At 41.1% G+C, this 22,814-nt stretch overlaps 1 protein-coding gene across 2 annotated transcripts in view; it reads right to left on the bottom strand.

Annotated features, from left to right (window-relative positions):
- Nucleotides 1–22,464, bottom strand: part of LOC129847360 (ATP-dependent translocase ABCB1-like) — a 29,444-nt gene extending 6,980 nt beyond the window's left edge. The window contains exons 1-17 of one of the 2 annotated variants that reach the window (XM_055915130.1): nt 22,388–22,464; nt 21,625–21,702; nt 20,505–20,622; nt 20,366–20,411; nt 20,027–20,177; nt 8,838–8,931; nt 8,247–8,438; nt 7,483–7,654; nt 3,817–3,941; nt 3,517–3,694; nt 3,245–3,358; nt 2,987–3,097; nt 2,662–2,787; nt 1,763–1,966; nt 1,319–1,489; nt 907–1,068; nt 410–640 (exon numbers count right to left, since the gene is read on the bottom strand). In XM_055915130.1, coding sequence (XP_055771105.1) covers nt 410–640; nt 907–1,068; nt 1,319–1,489; nt 1,763–1,966; nt 2,662–2,787; nt 2,987–3,097; nt 3,245–3,358; nt 3,517–3,694; nt 3,817–3,941; nt 7,483–7,654; nt 8,247–8,438; nt 8,838–8,931; nt 20,027–20,177; nt 20,366–20,411; nt 20,505–20,622; nt 21,625–21,676 — 2,247 coding nt within the window. In that variant the 5' untranslated portion in view covers nt 21,677–21,702; nt 22,388–22,464. Of the gene's footprint in view, nt 1–409; nt 641–906; nt 1,069–1,318; nt 1,490–1,762; nt 1,967–2,661; nt 2,788–2,986; nt 3,098–3,244; nt 3,359–3,516; nt 3,695–3,816; nt 3,942–7,482; nt 7,655–8,246; nt 8,439–8,837; nt 8,932–20,026; nt 20,178–20,365; nt 20,412–20,504; nt 20,623–21,624; nt 21,703–22,387 lie in introns of those variants that run through there. The other variant, XM_055915128.1, reaches the window with a different exon arrangement.
- Nucleotides 22,465–22,814: the final 350 nt, after the last annotated feature.

Below are 22,814 nucleotides of genomic sequence, written 5' to 3'. Positions count from 1 at the left end.
TACCATTCATTATAAACCATTCATTATACACCATTCATTATACACCATTCATTATACACCATTCATTATACACCATTCATTTTATATACACCATTCATTATATATACCATTCATTATAAACCATTCATTATAAACCATTCATTATAAACCAGTCATTATATACCATTCATTATATACCATTCATTATATACCATACATTATATACCATACATTACATCCCATACATTATAAACCATTCATTATAAACCATTCATTATAAACCATTCATTATATACCATACATTATAAACCATACATTATATAATAGGTACGATGATAATTCAGCAATAGCACTATAACAAAGCCATGTTACTATATAACACATACAGGACGTCATATTGCGCCCTAAAGGATGATCTATGTAATAGTACCTTCTTGTCTTTCTTGGACTTCTTAGATTTCCTCCTGGTCAGTTTCATTTCCACACGGCCACTGCTGATTGAGTTCCTTTCAAAGCCGCCGTTTTCTATTCCTTCCTCGTTTACCACTTCCAGCTCATCCATGTCAGATGAGTCATACAGGACATCATCTAGATCCTCATATTTAGGAGGGTTATCCTCTTCCACAGGGTCCTCTTCCTCTTCCTCTGGCTTCCCTTGACTCTGAACAGCAGACAAGGTGTGATAGTGGATTTGATCATGTTACACACAGAGCCTGTTTATTACTGATCATTATTCATATAGACACAGGCTTGATAAGGTATATTGCTCTGATACTGATGATATGCGTCTCTAAATATGACTGATCAACATGATTTAGACGTTGACTGATTCTACTGTTGAGGCAGAGTTGGGGCCCTGGTGGTCAAAAGTAGTGCACTATAAAGGGAATCGGTGCCATTTGGGATGCAGAGAGCGTGATACAGTACCTGCTGCATGACCAGAGAGTAGTAGACCCCCTTCTTGTCCATGAGTTCCCTGTGTGTTCCCTGCTCCACCACCTCTCCGTTGCTGAAGCCAGCGATCACGTCAGCTGTTCTGATGGTGGACAGGCGGTGGGCGATCACTATCGTGGTGCGGCCCGCCCTGGCCTATGGGAATGGGAGGAGACAATATAGTCATTTATCCCAAATTATTATTTTTTATTACCTCTTAATTTTCGCTGAGATGGATTCCAACAGGATCTCATCGATTCACTCTGAATCTTGACTTTTGTCAACTGCGGCAAACGTGAACTTGCAAGGCTGCAGTCAAACAAATGGAATCAGGCTGTTAGGGTGCACAAAACTAGGTTTGAGAACAACCTTAACCATGTGTCTGGTCCTCAGGGAGAGTACTGACCTTATCCAGAGCGGCCTGGACAACCGACTCACTCTGGGTGTCCAGGGCGGAGGTGGCCTCGTCCAGCAGGAGGATCTTCGGGTTTTTGACCAGGGCCCGGGCGATAGCTATCCTCTGCTTCTGTCCTCCACTGAGCTGGGCTCCCCGCTCCCCCACCATGGTGTTCAGCTTCTGTTAACGCCACATGAAATGGGATGGAGATTAAATAATCATGTTTAAATGTGTCCTTTTGGATAACATCATCACTATTTTGCCATTCCCTTACACTGTATACAACTTCAAAACAAAAAAACATTTAATTTCAACACAGTCGCCATAGAAACAACAGAATATCTGCTGTCCTACTCCAAATCATTTGTACACCATAGATCATTTAATATACAGTACATGTGAAACAGTGAAGCCATTTGTATGTACTCATTTGTCAGTATCTATCCCACGTACATCGGGGAGTTTGGAGATGAAGTCGTATGCGTTGGCCTCTCTCACGGCCCGTTCGATGTCCTCATCTGTGGCATCCTCTCTGCCGTAGCGGATGTTTTCTGCAATGGTTGTTCCGAATAGCACAGGTTCCTGACTGACGATACCCATATTCTCCCTCAGCCACTTCACATTCAGGGTCCGGATGTCCCGACCATCCAGGGTAATCTGACAACAAACCAGGGTCATATTCATTAGGCATGCACATTTCTCTGCTTTGCTGACGAGTATTTTCTATGCTCATACAGGAGTAATAAAGGTGGGAATGTTGTTTATTATTATTGTTGTTATTTTATTTATTATTTTGATTTTTAAGGGGGTGCTGCAGCAGCCTCAGCACCCCTACTTCCCTCGGCTATGCAACCCAGACCAACAGTGTTCCTGACAAATTATATATCAACCTTCCACAAGAGGGCACTATAGTACTAATTTACTTTTAAGTGAACTGAAGTCAACACTAAACCTGAAAAGCCAGAACTTGGGAATGAGTGTACGTGAGTGAATGTTTGCGTTTACATTACAAGTGTGTGTGTGTGTGTGTGTGTGCACATTATATGAGTGTGTGTGTGTGTACATTACACATGTGTGTGTACATGTGAGTCTCTGTATGAACTATGAGTCAATTGGTTGAACTTTAATGCACTCGTGTCCTGCATACCTCTCCTGAGGTTGGATCATAAAGCATGTGAGTCCTTTACTGGAGGCTGGTGGGTGGAGCTATTGGAGGACGGGCTCATTGTAATGGCTGGAATTTATTCCGTCCTCTTATAGCTCCATCCACCAGCCTCCTCTGGAGTCTTTACAGTGGGACATGTGTCTCTTCTTAATGAACTTGAATAAGCCTTGATCAGATTTGTTCATACCTCTCCTGAGTCTGGATCATAAAAGCGCTGCAGCAGCTGAATGGTGGTGCTCTTCCCACATCCACTGGCTCCAACCAGAGCTATGGTCTTCCCACGAGGAACTGTCAGATTCACTCCCTGAAGAATCTACAGCGACAGGGAACACGTCCCACAACGTATTTAACATGTATTTTTACCGTAATTTTACAATTATACGGCTTGTCATTTTGTTTTTGCTAATCCAACTAGAAACTGAAATTTCAACTTAGCTTCTTCCTTATTGTGCATTTTTCAAGTCATTTGGAGACAGGTTGGTGTCTGGATCTGATTCAAATCCACTACTTACTTTGACATCTTTCCTGGAGGGGTAGCTGAAGTGGATGTTCTTGAATTCAATGTCTCCTTTCACATAGTCTGGTTTGTGACCTTCCTTTGAACTGCTGTCTATGGGCCGCGGCTATGACAAACAAATCAACTCATCAACCGCGGCAGTAGGACAAATGTCTAAATTCAACTTGAGTTCTTGAGATCATGTTGTTCGGAGTGAGTTCATACAGTTTCAATGCTATGGTGATTCAGGGGTTAAACTGAATACTTCCGGTACCTGGTCAATGGTATTGTAGACTTCATAGGCAGCACCCCGGGCTTTGGCGATGGCTTCCAAGTTAGGCGCACCCTGGCCCAAAGAGAACGACCCAATAATCACTGAGAAGAAGACCTAAAAATAGCAGCAACAAAGAACGTAATGAAGAAAGGAATTCTATTCATGTCAGACAGAGTAACAGGTGTGAAGACATTGCAGAGGCCTCTTCACAATAACATGTATCTATTGGAAAATAGTACATTCTTACTTAAAAATCTTCCATGAAAGCTTACTGTAATGGTTTTTCCAATGGTGTAGTTTTCAGGCTCGTCTACAGAGAGCTTGGTCCCGTACCAGAAAGCCAAGGCGTACGTCCCAAATATGACAAACTGGGTGAAGCCCATGGCCACGTTAGTGGTGATGGCCTTCTTTATTCCAAAGTTTTTAGCATCCTCCAAGTTGTTTTCATACCTAAAATATATAGAAGAAATGCCTAAATAGGGGAATGTGTCTTGATTTTGGTAGATCGTATTAATAAATATTGAAAGAGATATACTGTTTTATGCAACACAATTAGTTAATAACTGACAAACCTTTCCACAGCTTTCTTTTGCCCATTGAAAGCCACAACTGTCCTGATAGCCACCAGTATCTCTTCAGCTACCGCCCCTGCTTTGGCATAGGCAGACAGCTCCTTACTGGTCAGGGTGGCAAGTATCTGAAATCAAATACAACATGTTAACCTGTTGAGGATGGGGGCGCTGTTGTGACTATTTATGCTAATTGTGTAATTTTTGAAACGGCTTCCCACAAAATCCTTGATCGTACAATATGCATATTATTATTATTATTGGATAGAAAACAGTCTATAGTTTCTATAGGAGTTGAAATTTTGTCTCTAAGTGGAACAGAGCCCATTCTACAGCAATTTCCCTGACATGGAGTCAGATTTCAGAAATTTTGGCCACTGTTCTGGAGTCAGTTAACTTCTTGAGAATACAGGGGGTGCTGTTTCGCATTAGCATAATTGCCTCTACAGATTAAACTGCCTCTTATTCAATTATTGCTGTTACTATATGCATATAACCATATGCCATTGGATAGAAAACAAGCTATGGTTTCTAAAACCGTTCCAATTTTGTCTCTGAGTCAAACACAGGTCATTTCACAGCACTTTCCCTGAGCCAGAAGAAGATTGCAAGATGTGTATGCTCGCTTCAAAGCTCTGCCTATATATGGTCACGCGACCTATGACCCGAAACACACTTCCTTCTTCTTCCTCTGGGTGTCTGGAAGACGTCAGAGGAGAAATTTTTTGTTTATCTTGTACTGACGTGAAATAAGACCTATTTCTTTAGCGTGACCGACAACTTCCGGTTTCTGAGATGCGCGTTTTCAGAGGTGCCATTGTCTTTTGTTATGCTGACGTTACGGATGAAAACTATCTCCGTGTCGAAGTTTGTTTGATACATGTGACCATATCACCGTAATGTATGTTTTTTCAATATAGTTTAATCAGATTATTAGAATTTTTTCGGGAGTTTTGCCGTGTTCCGTTCTTTGAGTTTTTTAACTTTGGACATGGACCGTGCCAGTCGACCAGTACCCAGGCTAAATGAAGAGGGGAGGTTGCCATTGTGAATGGATTGAACGACTCATCAGGACTAAGGACACCTTGATCAACATTCTGATGAAAGACCAGCAATAGTAAGACCCAATTTACGATGTTATTTCATATATCTGTCGTGCATGTGAACTGGTCGGGCGCGTCCAGCCGGTTCTGGCTGGCCTGGTTATGCTAATTTAGCGATACATTTTGTTTTCGCTATAAAACATTTAAAAAATCTGAAATATTGTTTGGATTCACCAGATGTTGGGCTTTCAATGTCTGTACGCTGTGTATTTTTTCTGAAATGTTTTAAGACAAGTAATTAGTTATATAACGTTGGTCTCTGTAATTGTTCTAGCTGCATCAGCACTATATCAGATTGCAGCTGCAATGTAGAACTGTGATTTATACCTGAAAAATGCACATTTAAAAAAAATAACTATGCTATACCATAAATATGTTATCAGACTGTCATCTTATAAATTTGTTTGTTGGTTTGTGGCTATCAATATCTTAGTTTAGCCGAATTGGTGATAGCACCTGATGGAGTAAGAAACTGTTGGAGTAAGAAAATGGTGTCTTTTGCTAACGTGTTTAGCTAATAGATTTACATATTTTGTCTTCCCTGTAAAACATTTAAAAAATCTGAAATGGTGGTTTTATTCACAAGATCTGTGTCTTTCATTGGGTGTCTTGGACTTGTGATTTAATGATATTTAGATGCTACTATTTAATTGTGACGCTATGCTAGCGATGCTAATCAGTGTGTGGGGGGGGGGGGGGGTGCTCCCGGATCCGGGTTAGGTACTCTGTAGAGGTTAAAAGGGCACTGTTATTGCTATGACTATACGGACACTGCTTACGTCTTCCCCTGGATGCCTTAACGTGATGACGATTTGAATGGGGTCGATTGCGCGTTCACAGGCACTACAAATTAAAAAACCCTGTAGGTAGGAGCTCCTTTGCAGCTGCGTAATGCGCGTGGAGGACATCGACCTGCTATTTTTCCAAGCGTTAGTTTAGCCTGTTATATTTTTCCGGTCATGTTTTTACTCGTTATAGGAGTTAAAAACATCATAAGGTAGTTAATTTAAAGCGTTTTATAGCAATTTATATCCGTTTAGTGCGATTTTGGGACATTTATTTCTTTAACGCTGTGAATAGCTGGGCACGCTTCCAGTTCATCCCGAACGCAGTTGGCATTTCCACATGGCAAGAGGACAGCTTTCCACCAAAAGACGATTACTCCCAAGAAAGGATCCTTTGCCCAAGATACTGATGGAAGAACAGCTCAAAGTAGGACATTTTTATTATGATAAATCGTGTTTCTGTCGAAAAATTTTAGTGGCTTAGGACGCCATGTTTTTTGACGTAGCTTCGCTTGGCGCAAACTGTATTGAAAAGTAAGGATAAATTAAAAAATGTAATTCCGCGATTGTATTAAGAATTAAATTGTCTATCAATCCCTGTCCACCCTATATTTTTTAGTCACGTTTATGAGTATTTATGTATAAGAGTAGATCACTGTCTAAGTGGCGCAAGGACATTTTCTGACCAGCTGAGCTACATTTCACATTGTCTAACCATGATTTTGGTGGCTAAATATAAACATTTTCGATCAAACTCTATATGGATTGTGTAATATGATGTTACAGGAGTGTCATCTGAAGAATTCTGAGAAGGTTAGTGAAAAAATTTATATATTTTGGCGATGTTGACGTTATCGCTCACTTTGGCTAGAATCAATGCTGGGCTGCTATGTGCTATGTGCTATGCTAATATAACGATTTATTGTGTTTTCGCTGTAAGACACTTAGAAAATCTGAAATATTGTCTGTATTCACAGGATCTGTGTCTTTCGATTCGTGTATGCTGTGTATTTTTACGAAATGTTTGATGATTAGTAAGTAGGTAAACACGTTGCTCTAAGTAGTTTTTCTATTCCATTTGTGACGGTGGGTGCAATTGTAACCTATGCCATCTACCTGAAATATGCACTTTTTTCTAACAAAACCTATCCCATACCATAAATATGTTATCAGACTGTCATCTAATGAGTTTTTTTCTTGGTTAGGGGCTATAAATATCTTAGTTTAGCCGAATTGGTGATAGCTACTGGTGTTGGTGGACAAATAAAAGATGGTGGATTATGCTAATGTGTTTTTAGGTAATAGATGTACATCTTTACATATTGTGTCTTCCCTGTAAAACATTTTAAAAATCGGACATGTTGGCTGGATTCACAAGATCTGTGTCTTTCATTAGCTGTATTGGACTTTAATGTGTGAAAGTTAAATATTTTAAAAAAATATTTTTTTTGAATTTCGCGGCTCTGCCTTTTCAGTGGGGGGGGGGGGCACCCTCATCCTAGACAGGTTAATGAATACGGTATCTTACACTGCTGATGTAAAAATTTCTTTATAAAAGAAATGTGATTGTGGAAACTGAGAGGATTGGATAAGTATAAACTAGGGGTGGATTTGGGATTGGGCACAAGAGCAGTGATGCAACCACTGTTGAGTGACACATATGAAAACAATATGGCACCTTATTCCCCATGTAGCCTACTACTTCAAGTAGTGCACTATATAGGGAATAGAGTACCATTTGGGATGAAGCCGTTGTCTTTGCAGGTCATTGGTAGTCTTACTTTGGACCAGACGGCAGCTGATCCTGCCAGGAGAGGACTGGCGGCCAGGATGACGAGTGTCAGCTTCCAGCCGAAGATGAAACCAATGATGAACCCTGACAAGAAGGTGCAGAAGAACTGCACGAACACACAGATCTTGTCTCCAAGGCCTTCGTTGATTGTGTTGATGTCACTGTAGAAAGTAAAATATTATAAATTATTAATATTATAATAATTGACATTATTTAAACAATCTTAATAGCATTTTTTATATCTGTAGTTGCTCAATGTGATCATATGCTAAAATATGACATTGTCTTTAATAAACAAATAAATCCCAATCATTCTTCCAATGTCAACCTGACGTTGAGAAGTCCTATCTGGTGTGTATCAACCTGACGTTGAGAAGTCCTATCTGGTGTGTATCAACCTGACGTTGAGAAGTCCTATCTGGTGTGTATCAACCTGACGTTGAGAAGTCCTATCTGGTGTGTATCAACCTGATATTGAGAAGTCCTATCTGGTGTGTATCAACCTGACGTTGAGAAGTCCTATCTGGTGTGTATCAACCTGACGTTGAGAAGTCCTATCTGGTGTGTATCAACCTGACGTTGAGAAGTCCTATCTGGTGTGTATCAACCTGACGTTGAGAAGTCCTATCTGGTGTGTATCAACCTGATGTTGAGAAGTCCTATCTGGTGTGTATCAACCTGATATTGAGAAGTCCTATCTGGTGTGTATCAACCTGATGTTGAGAAGTCCTATCTGGTGTGTATCAAACTTACTCTGTCAACCTGACGTTGAGAACTCCTATCTGGTGTGTATCAAACCAGGACATCTGTTGGTGGAGGATGGCATGGAAGTATTTCTCCCGGATCCGTTTGGTCTGTTTGGTGGCTGTCAGCAAGAACAACATCACCTGAAAGGTCCCCAGCAGGAACACAGCACAACCGATCCCGATGAAGTAATAGGCATGTCTGGAAATTCAAATGTATGTATCACACAGTATATTTTAAAGCAATAAGCAACGGGGGGGGGGGGGGTATATGGCCTGTTCTTACGCACAACACGATGCAAGAGTGCCTGGATACAGCCCTTAGCCGTGGTTTATTGGCCATATACCACAAACCCCAGAGGTGCCTTATTGCTATTATCTAATTACATTGGTAATCAGTTTATAAGTAAAAATACATGTTTTGTCCTGCCCGTGGTATACGGTCTGATATACCACGGCTGTCGGGCCAATCGGCATTCAGGGCTCAAACCACCCAGCTTATAATCATAAATAAAAGCGACATTGTATTTACATGAGGATATATTTATGATATAATATATTGATAATGTGTGTGTTATCTACTGTACTCATTATCACTTGCCGAGTCATTAGAGCCTGTATATCAACTCCAGGAATCTGAATACATCCGTCAGTTGAGTTCAATAAAGCGCTGATCTCCTCCACAGTGAAATTGGCTATGGAGAAATGACAATACCAGTAGTCAATGTTCACAATTTGGCGTGCCTAACATATGATATGTGTAGTATAAAACATAATCCACAAATCACCAAATATATGGTGAAGATATGCCTAAACAATGCAACCCATAATAGAAATAATCACATATATGTATCTCATACTGTAATACATGGCCACAAAGGAGCCCTGCACTTTATAGCCAATACACAGATGTAAGATCTTAATTTGAGCCAGTTTGCTTCAACAGGAAAATAATCCCGCAGCAACAGAACAGGTGAATTATTATGTGGATTATAATTAATGGGCATTTTTGTAGGGGTTGATACATTAAGAATGATGCTGGATTGGATAGCGGCCGTTTTACTAGTTGCTGACCAATTCTGCTGTTAAGTGTGTATTTGTGTGTGGTTTTTTGCATATTGCATCCCCGTTTTTAAGACTTTTTTTTGTTAGGCTACATATACATTTCACACAAGTTTTAAATACATGGCACTTTTTTTATGATCCTCAAACTATTTACATACCGTCAGGAGTCAATTATTTGAGTACACAATATGACATTTTACAGGAAGGAAGTAGAGTTTACAATACAATATATTGTATGTTATTCTCAGAAAAGAAAATGTCGTCCCGCCACTCCCTCACCGTGTAGGTCTGTCGCTTGGTCAAGAGTTGTTGATATCTGATACGGTGTTACATAATACATCCCATGCATCAACTGTATTTGCCCGGGCTTTGTTTATCCTAGCCACTGATCGCTCTAAACGAACAATATCTTGAAAATATGATAAGCATATTTGTGGTGAGAGGATTGCAGCGGGTAATCGAAGCACTATGGATAACTTGTTTTGCTGCTGTTAACCCCGCATAAATGATTATCTTCTGAACCAGTTGCAGTCATACATGCTACTTTTAGACACAGTAATTACACAACAAATATATTTATTTTTGGATAAAACACATGACATTTTGTATAGATAGTGGATATGTACTCAGACATGTATATCGTGTTTTCAGTTATAACTATTACTGATCATGAGCTTTTTAATCCCACCCCTCTGCTACACTCAGTCCAGCCCACCTAAATGTATCTCCGTAAGACCATCCTCTTTTCATTTCCACGTGCCATATATCTTTCCACTGTGCTGTGACGTCTTATATGAACGTTGAACCTTTCTAATCGTATAGTATCCAAAGATTGTAAGTTAAAGATTAATATTTATAATATTATATATATTGTTGAATGATTGACTTTCCAAATTTCCCAACAGGGCTATTTGCAGAGTTAATTTTAGGTAAATGTAATGCTTTTTCAGCCATTCCTGAAACTGAGATCAGAAACAAGCTCCATTGTGCTGATCTAAACTTTTTGGTACATAATGTTTCCCCCATTAATTGCTCTGACCGAAAAGAGCTTCTGGACATCAGAACAGCGATAACTAATCTCGTATTGGATGAAGATTTCTACTTCAACCAGTTGGCGGTGCAGGACATACTGATCACCCCGGACCAGACCCTAATCCTCCGCTCCCGGAGGAGAAAGTGCAAGAGAGGCCGACGTGCGGGCACCCTGACAAAACTACAGTCGTGGCCAAAAAATGTTGAGAGTGACACAAATATACATTTTCACAAAGTCTGCTGCCTCAGTTTGTATGATGGCAATTTGCATACACTCCAGAATGTTATGAAGAGTGATCAAATTAATTGAAAAGTCCCTCTTTGTCATGCAAATGAACTGAATCCCCCCAAAATATTTCCACTGCATTTCAGCCCTACCACAAAAGGACCAGCTGACGTCATGTCAGTGATTCAGTAATTCATTAACACAGGTGTGAGTGTTGACGAGGACAAGGCTGGAGATCACTCGGTCATGCTGATTGAGTTCGAATAACAGACTGGAAGTTTCAAAATGAGGGTGGGGCTTGGAATCATTGTTCTTCCTCTGTCAACCATGGTTACCTGCAAGGAAACACGTGCCGTCATCATTGGTTTGCACAAAAAGGGCTTCACAGGCAAGGATATTGCTGCCAGTAAGATTGCACCTAAATCAACCATTTATCGGATCATCAAGAACTTCAAGGAAAGCGGTTCAAATGTTGTGAAGAAGGCTCCAGGGCGCCCAAGAAAGTCCAGCAAGCGCCAGGACCATCTCCTAAAGTTGATTCAGCTGCGGGATCGGGACACCACCAGTACAGAGTTGCTCAGGAATGGCAGCAGGCAGGTGTGAGTGCATCTGCACGCACAGTGAGGCAAAGACTTTTGGAGGATGGCCTGGTGTCAAGGGCAGCAAAGAAGCCACTTCTCTCCAGGAAAATTATCAGGGACAGACTGATATTCTGCAAAAGGTACAGGGATTGGACTGCTGAGGACTGGGGTAAAGTCCTTTTCTCTGATGAATCCCCTTTCCGATTGTTTGGGGCATCCGGAAAAAAGCTTGTCCGGAGAAGACAAGGTGAGCGCTACCATCAGTCCTGTGTCATGCTAACAGTAAAGCATCCTGAGACCATTCATGTGTGGGTTTGCTTCTCAGCCAAGGGAGTGGGCTCACTCTCAAATTTGCTTAATAAGAACACAGCCATGAATAAAGAATGGTACCAACACATCTTCCGAGAGCAACTTCTCCCAACCATTCAGGAACAGTTTGCCTTTTTCAGCATGATGGAGCACCTTGCCATAAGGTGGCTCTGGGAACAAAACATCGATATTTTGGGTCCATGGCCAGGAAACTCCCCAGACCTTAATCCCATTGAGAACTTGTGGTCAATCGTCAAGAGGCGGGTGGACAAACAAAACCCCACAAATTCTGACAAACTCCAAGCATTGATTATGCAAGAATTGGCTGCCATCAGTCAGGATGTGGCCACGAAGTTAATTGACAGCATGCCAGGGTGGATTGCAGAGGTCTTGAAAAAGAAGGGTCAACACTGCCTTTGACACTTATGAATTCTTTGTAATTATACTTCAGTATTCCATAGTAACATCTGACAAATTTCTAAAGACACTGAAGCAGCAAACTTTGTGAAAATTAATTTTTGTGTCATTCTCAGATCTTATGGCCACGATTGTACATAGATGAGTACATAAACTTCCTCTACCCTCTGTTCTATTAGCAAACGTGCAAGAGAACAAACTGGACAAGCTCTTTGATCCTTTTAATTGAACCTGAAGAACTGTCAGGACCCGGTTACAAACTCGGGTCTCTGGTGTGAGAAACAGTCACTTAGCAAACTGAGCCACTAATAGTTGGCAGAACCCAGAATGAGGCAGACACAGCAGTACTTGAGACGGTGCTTTAATAAAGTAAAAAGGAAAGTACTTCAGGCAAAAATATAAATCCACAACGTCAAAAGTAATTCCAAGAGAAAAAAGGTAAATCCTCCAAGACAAAAGGTAAATCCACAAGGTGGTAGATACCGCAAAAAACTCAAAGGAATAATCAAAAATAAATAAACAAGAACAAAAACAGAGTACCTCAAGAGAATCCAACAGGAGTAACACATGTTCACAGCATCGCTGGGGCTGGGTGCTAACATACAAACACAGAGCAAAGAACTGAGGAAAACTAAGGGTTTAAATACATTCAAGGGAAACGAGGCACAGGTGCAAATAATAACTGGAAACAAGGGAAAACAAAAGGGTCAAAAAAGCACAATGGGGGCATCTAGTGGCCAAAACCGGAACAATCCTGGCCAAATCCTGACAAAGAACTGTAATATCCCATGTTTCTTAGAGTTGTGGCTGAACAAGAACACGGATAATATACATCTAGCTCGGGTTAGATCAAGGGTGGAGGTGAGTGTCTCTGTTAACAACAGCTGGTGAGTGATATTAAGGAAGTCTCGAGGTTCTGCTCACCTGAGTAAGAATACCTCATGATAAGCTGTAGACTATACTATTTACCAAGATAGCTGTGGATTTAACACCACAAGACTAGAAGATGGTGTATACCCTCAGACATGGAGGGGGGCAAAGGTCATTCCGCTACCCAAGAATAGCATAGCACCCTTTAATGGTTCAAACACCTGACAAGTCAGCCTGTTACAAGTGCTTAGCAAACTTTTGGAAAGAAAAAATAGTTTGATCAAATACAAAGTTATTTTACAGAAAACGAACAGAATTTCAGCATGCTTATAGGGATGGGCACTCAACATGCTCAGCACTGACAAATGGTTGATGATTGGCTGAAATAAATGAATAGTAAGAAGATGGTGGGAGCTGTTTTGTTAGACTTCAGAGCAGCTTTTGATATAATGATCCTGAAATATTGCAGAGGATTTTCATCCTCTGCCTTCTTATGGATTGACAGTTACCTATCTAATAGAACACAGAGGGTTTTGTTAATGGAAGCCTCTCTCATGCAAATTCCGTTGAGTGTGGTGTACCGCAGGGCAGCTGGCTAGGGCTATTGTTTTCTGTTTTTACAAATGACCTTCCACTGAACTTGAATAAAACCTGTTTGTCTATGTACGCTGACAAAATCAATAGTATATACGTCTTCTGCAACAGTAACATAAATAACTGAGACACTTAATATAGAGCTCCAGTCAGTTTAAGAATGGGTAACTAGCAAAATGGGTAACTAGTAATAGTCTGGTGCTTAATATCTCAAAAACAAAATGCATAATTTATTTAACAAATCAATCAGTCAACGTTAAACCTCGTTTAGATCTATTATTGAATAATGGGGCTATTGAGCAGGTTGATGAGACTAAACTGCTGGGTGTAACCCTAGATAGTAAGCTGTCATGGTCAAAACATATAGACTCAATGGTTGCTAAAACGGGAAGAGATCTGTCCATGATCGGGCATTGCTCTGCCTTCTTGATATTTCAGTCGAGCAGACAGGTCCTACAGGCCCTCGTTTTGTCGCTTCAGGACTACTGTGGTCATGCGCAGCAAAGAAGGACATAGGTAAATTGCAGTTGGTCCAGAACAAAGCAGCACATATCGCACTTAGATGTACTGTACTTGGAGGGTAAGTGTCAGTAACATGCATATCAGTCTCTCCTGGCTCAAAGTTGAGGAGAGATTGACTGAACCACTATTGGTCTTTGTGCAAGCTATTGATGTGTTGAAGATACCGAACTGTCTGTTCAAGCAATTGGAACAGTTCTGACAATCATCAGTACAACACAAGACATGAACCAGAGGTTTCTTCACTGTCCCCAGGTCCAGAACAGAGGCTGGGAAACGTACAGATGTTATTTGAACGTACGGATGTCATAAGGTGAACGCACCAATTTGTAAGTCGCTCTGGATAAGAGCGTCTGCTAAATGACTTAAATGTAAAAAATGTAAATGTACAGTATTAAATAGAGCTGTGACTACATGGAACTCTGCCACTCCAGGTAACTCAAGCTAGCAATAAAATCAGTTTAAAAAACAGGTAGAAGAACACCTTCCTGCACAAAGGGGACTGTGAAGATACACAGCCATTTTATATATTTTGTATTGTAATGTTAATTGCACTATGTTTTAGATCTAGATATTGTGTGTATGTACTGATACGTAGGCTTTGTGATGTTTCAAATGTATGTATTTCAGTCCTTGACTAATAATGTGCTGGACTATGTATGATGTTAGTATGTTTCATGTGGACCCCAGGAAGAGTAGCTGATGCTTCTGCAGCAGCTAATGGAGATCCTAATAAATGTCAAATACCAAAACGATGCTGGCACTAAGACCGCACTCAACAAGCTGTATAGGACCATAAGCAAACAAGAAAATGCTCACCCAGAGGCAGCGCTCCTAGTGGATGGGGATTTTAATCCAGGAAAATTGAAATCCTACCAGCATGTCACCTGTGCAACTAGAGGCGAAAAAACAAAAAAACACATTTACTCCACAAAGAGAGATGCATACAAAGCTCTCTCTTGCCCTCCATTTGGCAAATCTGACCATAATGCTATCCTTCTACGCTCGCTTTGAGGAAAGCAATACTGAACCATGCATGAGAGCACTGCTTGTTCCGGATGACTGTGTGATCACACTCTCCGTAGCCAGTCTGAGTAAGACCTGATGGGCTCTTTTGCTCTCAAAACAGCCTCAATTCACCGGGGCATGGACTCTACAAGGTGTCGAAAGCATTCCACAGGGATGCTGGCCCATGTTGACTCCAATGCTTCCCACAGTTGTGTCAAGTTGGCTCGATGTCATTTGGGTGGTGGACCAATCTTGATACACATGGGATACCAGCAGCGTTGCAGTTCTTGACACAAACCGGTGCGCCTGGCGCCTACTACCATACCCCGTTCAAAGGCACTTAAATATTTTGTCTTGCCCATTGACCATCTCTGAATTCATGTCTCAATTGTCTAAAGACTTAAAAACCCTTCTTTAAACCTGTCTCCTCCCCGTCATCGAAACTGATTGAAGTGGATGTAACAAGTGACATCAATAAGGGTTCACCTGTCATGGAAAGAGCAGGTGTCCTTAATGTTTTGTATACTCAGTGTACGGTCCCTCAGTTGACAGTGCACGTCAGAGCAGAAACTATACCATGAAGTCCAAGGAACTGTCTGTAGATCTCCGAGATAGATTTGTGATGAGGCACATACAGTATTTGGGGAAGGGTATAAAACAATTTGTAGAGTTTTGAAAGTTTCCAATAGCACAGCGGTCTCCATCATTGGGAAATTATAAAACATATGGAACTACCCAGAGTAGAGCTGGCCATCCGACCAACGTCTGACCAAACTGAGAAACCGGGCAAAAAGGACCTTGGTCAGGTAGCTGACCAAGAACCCAATGACCACTCTAACAAAACTACAGAGTTCCTAGCAGTTAGAGCGTTGGGACAGTAACCGAAAGGTTGCTTGTTTGAATCCCTGAACTGGCAAGGTGAGCAAGACAGTTAACCCCCACAACTGCTCCCCAGGAGCAATGACGTCGATTAAGGAATCTTCTCTCTCCTCCCTGATTCAGAAGGGTTAAATGTGGAAGACAACAGTGCAACTGACTAGAGATCCCCTTTCCCTTTCCTTGGCTGAGATGGGAGAAGGACAACAGTCTCTACAGCACTTCACCAATATTGGCTTTATTGGAGAGTGGCCAGATGGAAGCCACTCCTGAGAAAAAGGCAATGACAGTTGGAGTTTGCAAAAAAAAGTAATGTGAAAGACTGACATCATAAGGGAAAAACATGCACAGCTCATCACCTATTTAAAAGCTACACGGTAGGGATGGTGTTAAGTGGCAGGGACTGTGAGACTGGATAGAGGGAACAATAAATAGAGCCAAATCGTTGGTGTGAACATGCTTCAGAGTGTAAATTACCTTAGACTGGGTCGAAGATATCTTTTGGGGTGTACATTTGACCCCTTTTTCTCCCCAATTTTGTGATATCCAATTGGTAGTTACAGTCTTGTCCCATCGCTGCAACTCCCGTATGGACTCGGGAGAGGTGAAGGTCAAGAGCCATGCACTCTTCAAAATACAACCCTGCCAAGCCGCACTGCTTCTTGACACACTGCTCGCTTAACCCGTAAGCCAGCCGCACCAATGTGTCAGAGGAAACACCATACAATTAGCGTCACGAGTCATCATGCATGCGCCCGGCCCGCCACAAGGAGTCACTAGAGCACAATGGGACAAGGACATCCTGGCCGGCCAAACCCTCTCCTAACCCGGACAACGCTGGGCCAATTGTGCGCCACCTCATGGGTCTCCCGGTATCAAACTCGGGTCTGTAGTGATGCATCTAGCATGGCGATGCAGTGTCTTAGACCGCTGTGCCATTTGGGAGGCTGGGGCGAAGATTTACATTCCAACAGGACAATGACTGCTGACAGAACCAGGAAGTGCTGGAGTCAGTCAACATTCTCAGTGGGGAGGGGTGAAGTATGTACAGTAAACATTCACAAGGTGGGATACACTGGCAGTGGGGACAGGGTGAAGTATAAACAGTAAACATTCACAAGGTGGGATACACTAGCAGTGGGGACAGGGTGAAGTATTTACAGTAAACATTCACAAGGTGGGATACACTAGCAGTGGGGACAGGGTGAAGTATGTACAGTAAACATTCACAAGGTGGGATACACTAGCAGTGGGGACAGGGTGAAGTATAAACAGTAAACATTCACAAGGTGGGATACACTAGCAGTGGGGACAGGGTGAAGTATAAACAGTAAACATTCACAAGGTGGGATACACTAGCAGTGGGGACAGGGTGAAGTATAAACAGTAAACATTCACAAGGTGGGATACACTGGCAGTGGGGACAGGGTGAAGTATAAACAGTAAACATTCACAAGGTGGAATACACTGGCAGTGGGGACAGGATGAAGTATAAACAGTAAACATTCACAAGGTGGGATACACTAGCAGTGGGGACAGGGTGAAGTATAAACAGTAAACATTCACAAGGTGGGATACACTGGCAGTGGGGACAGGGTGAAGTATAAACAGTAAACATTCCCAAGGTGGGATACACTAGCAGTGGGGACAGGGTGAAGTATGTACAGTAAACATTCACAAGGTGGGATACACTAGCAGTGGGGACAGGGTGAAGTATGTACAGTAAACATTCACAAGGTGGGATACACTGGCAGTGGGGACAGGATGAAGTATAAACAGTAAACATTCACCAGGTGGGATACACTAGCAGTGGGGACAGGGTGAAGTATAAACAGTAAACATTCACAAGGTGGGATACACTGGCAGTGGGGACAGGATGAAGTATAAACAGTAAACATTCACAAGGTGGGATACACTAGCAGTGGGGACAGGGTGAAGTATAAACAGTAAACATTCACAAGGTGGGATACACTGGCAGTGGGGACAGGGTGAAGTATAAACAGTAAACATTCACAAGGTGGGATACACTAGCAGTGGGGACAGGGTGAAGTATGTACAGTAAACATTCACAAGGTGGGATACACTGGCAGTGGGGACAGGGTGAAGTATGTACAGTAAACATTCACAAGGTGGGATACACTGGCAGTGGGGACAGGGTGAAATATGTACAGTAAACATTCACAAGGTGGGATACACTAGCAGTGGGGACAGGGTGAAGTATAAACAGTAAACATTCACAAGGTGGGATACACTAGCAGTGGGGACAGGGTGAAGTATAAACAGTAAACATTCACAAGGTGGGATACACTGGCAGTGGGGACAGGGTGAAGTATAAACAGTAAACATTCACAAGGTGGGGTACACTAGCAGTGGGGACAGGGTGAAGTATAAACAGTAAACATTCTCTGCATTGTTGAGTAAGCATTCCACCGATAGGGCTCTGTTTTTGGCTGGCGTTAAGGCAGGGCTAGTGTCAAACGCACGTTCATTTGCAATTCCGACCTCTTAAAACCAGCACTCTGCTATAGTTAAACTATTGCGCAAGGATTGGTAATTTTCCTGTCTTGGTCCAGCTTGCTTGCGCTCAGATGGGAGGGGTGGAAATATTTGAGGTGCGTCCTTAAAGACATGATCACGGTGCTAATTTCAGGGAGTGCTGGCAGGGATATTTAAGACCAAACAGAAGCTGGTTTTACCGATTTATACAGCGGATATCCAGCCGTGACTCACACTGCTCATATGAATATGGAACAAGAGTTATGTGCTTTTGGTGCCTGTATAGGCCTTCATAGTTTTTAAAAACATTAAACACTATATTTTCCCCCCATTTCATTGGATTTGATTAAAAACCAAGCATAGCCTCCGATTCTGTCAATGAAGGCTGTTTTGTTTTTGTCCTGCCCAATGCAATCAAGTAGGCTAGTCAAGATTGTATAAAGGGTTGGAAACAAATCTTAATCACCAAAGCTTTATTAAAAGATCAAGTTTGAGAGGAGCAAAACAGTGAGCTGACGTTCCCTTTTTATCTATGTATTGTAGGCAGGCGTACATTATTTTAGCCATGCTTTGAACGTGCATTAAAACCCCTCCATGATGTAGGCTACATGTGTCCATGCCCATCATGAAACGAAAGATGAGAACCTCAGTGAATGCTGGTAAACCTCATATTTAGAAGTTATTTTCCTGCAACAATTGCTTGTTTTCCGTTTTATATTTTGAAACCCCATCCCTCTGTAGGCTACCCTCACCCCAGGCCTACTATAACGAAGGCTGGTTCTACAGCAATGCGTCTGTCTTTTTTATCCTGGTGATTCCTCTACATTTTACATTTATTTATTGTTGTTGTTGAAAAAAATAAAGATTGCTTGTTTTTAATTTGTCATTTTATTATGTATTTGTATTCTCCCAAATTTCAGTCTTGTATCATCGCTGCGACTCCCCAACGAGCTCAGGGGATTGAACCTGGGTCTGTACCGGCACCTCAAGCACTGTGAGTGCCTTAGACTGCTGCGCTACTCGGGGGGCCTCTCACTTTCTCTTTATATTGGATCTCTGTCCAGCTACTGAGAAAAGAAAACCCTCCACAGTCTGCGTTGTTCTACTATTATATCACCACCGGGAGTAATTATGGTGCCTGTAAGTGTATTTAGACATAGCCTATTTAATACACGTTGTTGTTTCGTTTTGTTTCAAATGTGATTATCTCTCTTTTTAGGCCTTATCAATAATGAATTGTTTCTAGCTTATTGACAACTTTTGGCATGTCCCTGCTCAGCCATAATGCACTTTACAGTAGACCCCTATATCAGTGTGAATGCTATGTATATCTGTCCACATTGACACCATGCAATTACTTAGAACAAAGCAAAGATAGTATAGGTCTACATTGTGTTATTTAATTTCTGTAAGCTGTTTAACAAACTATAATGGACTAACTTTGGATTTGGAGTTGATTCCAAGGCGATACATAAAATACCATAAATACACAACTTGAATAAACCATGTATTTAGCCATGGAGCACTTTCTGATTGGCCAGTGAGGGGCCAAGCCTGACACACCCATAACTGGTTTAATCGTCAAAACTAAGCCCTTTCTCGCCACCGTCAGCACTGCGCCGATCATTTTTGGTTGTGAAAATAGAAAAATATTTCTGACAAACTCCCAACCTAAAGCTCTACCGCCAGCGCTTAGATTTACCATTGCATTAGGTTTGTTAAAATAGAGCCCTTGTCCTGCAACAGAGTGATCAAATGACGATGCTACATGTGTACCTTGTCAAACAGAATATGTACCTGTAAGGTTGAGCTGTTGTCCACTTTGTACAAAGCTGTCGGTCATCTGTCCAAACACAACACACATAAGGGGCAGGGCTATCCCGTGGAGAGCAGCACATAGCAGGCCGATTATCATTAGGAGCACCTCACAACCAGTAGCGTAGCGGAACTGCAAACACAACACACATAAAACCACAGTCAAATGCAGCAGACGTTGGAGTGACTGGAGAATATGAATCTTGTCAAGATCACTTGTAACAAATTACCCCATTTTGACATATACTACAGTGTATGTGCAGATTGCCAAAAGATTATTGTGTATTTCCTACTATTTCTGAAACAAAAATCAGGACATACCAACTGGAAAAATCCCACTGCTTTTGCTGGTTCTTTTTTCTTCCTTCTTGAGAATGAAACATAGATTCATGAGCAAACCAAAATATATTTAACTGTAATAGGAGTAAAGTAGGAATGCCATTATGGCAATGTTGCTTACCCGAGGCCCTTCTTTGGCTTGCGCTCCGTGTCAACGGTTGGCTGCCCCTCTGTCATCCGCTCCTGAGGCTTCGTATCCTCATGGAAGGCCAGGTTGGGGTAGCCTTTTGCAAATACCTCTTAATCAATTAACCATTTACCAATGATCAATTAAACATTACCAATGATCAATTAAACTAAACAATTAAGCTATCTGCCATCCACTGATACTGCCTGGTCTCATTGATTAGACATAACACAGTAAATGTACATTCGGGACACTCAAATTAGTATGTTAGCTAATTCTTCCCCTAACCCTAAATGTAATCCTTTTAGCTAAACCTTCCACTAACCATAACCCTTTTATTTACCCTTCCCATAACCATATGTCACGCCCTGACCATAGTTTGCTTTGTATGTTTTATGTTTTGTTTGGTCAGGGTGTGATCTGAGTGGGCATTCTATGTTGTAAGTCTGGTTTGTCTATTTCTATGTGTTTGGCCTGATATGGTTCTCAATCAGAGGCAGGTGTTTTGCGTTGTCTCTGATTGGGAACCATATTTAGGTAGTCTGTTTTGTATTGTGGGTTGTGGGGTATTGTCTTTAGTTTGTTACGTGTGTGCATTGTAGGCTGAGGTGTAATTTTCTTTCTTACACTTGACACCCTATGGTTTTTGGGTTGTCAAGTTGTATGTTCTGCGCCCTGTATTGTTTGGGCTTCATTTTTTGTGTGCCTTAATAAAGAGCACTAGACCTCAGTGGAACTCTCTCTGCATCTGATAACATATCATACTTTTAGCAAATTCGGAACATATTGATATTTTTCTAATTCGTAACATATAATACAAATTGTAATTCGTAACATGTCATACGAAATGGGTGATGGACATCCACAAAGTAATACATACCATACAAAACTTAACATATCATACTAAATTGATTTTAAGATTTACGTAGAGAATAATACGAAATGCTCTGAGACCAGGTTGAATGACACCTCTCACTTTGGTGTACTGACTGTACAGAATTATTTTATTTCACTTACTGATTATATCAGTCAACCACAATTCCTTCTAATCTACTCTTAACTAGGAATTCTATGCTAATACATAAGACAGTAAATGATGTGAGACAGATATTACCCTCAGGGATGGTTGGTAGAGAGTCTGGCATGTCCCCATCCTCTCTCCCCATGGTGAATGAACTCAGACGCTGCCTTCCTGGAATTCAGAGAAAGCGATTTTAAACTGTAATTTCAATGTAGTAAATATGAGAATATTTGCGGACCCTAAATGAATGAGTTAATGTACATTTTGAAAAGTGAATAATGATTTCTGTACCAAACAATCTGTTGAATGCTATGCTAGGGTGAGTTGAGGTTTGCCTTCATGTATGTATGCATGTTGTAGTACATGTTTTAGCTGCTTTTAACTAGACAAACTTGATTTACATACAAGTTAAGTTGTGTAACGTCTATAAACTGTGATGTCATTTAGCAAATAATTAAAGTCATCTATTTTAATGGAGGGTTCTTTCCGGAACCGGGGAGGCTGTACAAGGGTAATGCACATCAACACTTGCTTTTCTTACTGCTTCTCAAGTTATTTTATATTTTCAATATTCATTATGAGAGCATTAAATTGCAAATATTGGCAAATGTAGTATTATAGTAATAATATCTTTACAATTCTAATACCGCTACATATCAAAAAGTGCATATTGGCTTTTATATCTTGTGGAACTAAGTTCAACATTTAAAATGAATGAAGCACAATAAGAGGGATTTTGTCAACAACAACAAAATTAAAGCTATGGAATATATATATTTTTTACATGTTGTACCAAATATTGTAGTCTACAAACATGTATAAATAGACATAATGTGTGCAGATGTGGGCTACTTACCTTCAGAGAATCCAGTATGAGTCTTTTAGACAATCCACAAGCTATTCTCTCAACATAATACCACCCTTACTAATTGTCAGATGAATGTAATCATTCTTTTGGGAACTGGGAGATTTTATATCGCTATGCAGGACAGCATCATCATCAGGTGTCAGGTGTCAGGTTACCTCAAGTTCGGGATCCTATTGGCATTCCACACGGCTGGGGGAGGTGCGTCATGACACATTATACAATTCATCAATAATGACACTTCAAGTCACTGATGGCATATTTCATAGACAGTATTTACAAAACAAGGTCATTTGACAATGATTGATTCTGCCTTTGATTAGACTCATGTCTAATACATCTTATAAACCTTTGTTCAATAAATTAAAGATAACTCCATTATTGTCTGAAAAATGTTTTCCTTTTAGTGGTTTTCATA

Source organism: Salvelinus fontinalis, unplaced genomic scaffold (assembly GCF_029448725.1).
Source record: "Salvelinus fontinalis isolate EN_2023a unplaced genomic scaffold, ASM2944872v1 scaffold_0798, whole genome shotgun sequence".
NCBI classification, from domain to species: domain Eukaryota; kingdom Metazoa; phylum Chordata; class Actinopteri; order Salmoniformes; family Salmonidae; genus Salvelinus; species Salvelinus fontinalis.
The sequence above is the reverse complement of the archived record's forward strand: the minus strand, read 5'-3'. Positions and strand labels throughout refer to the sequence as shown.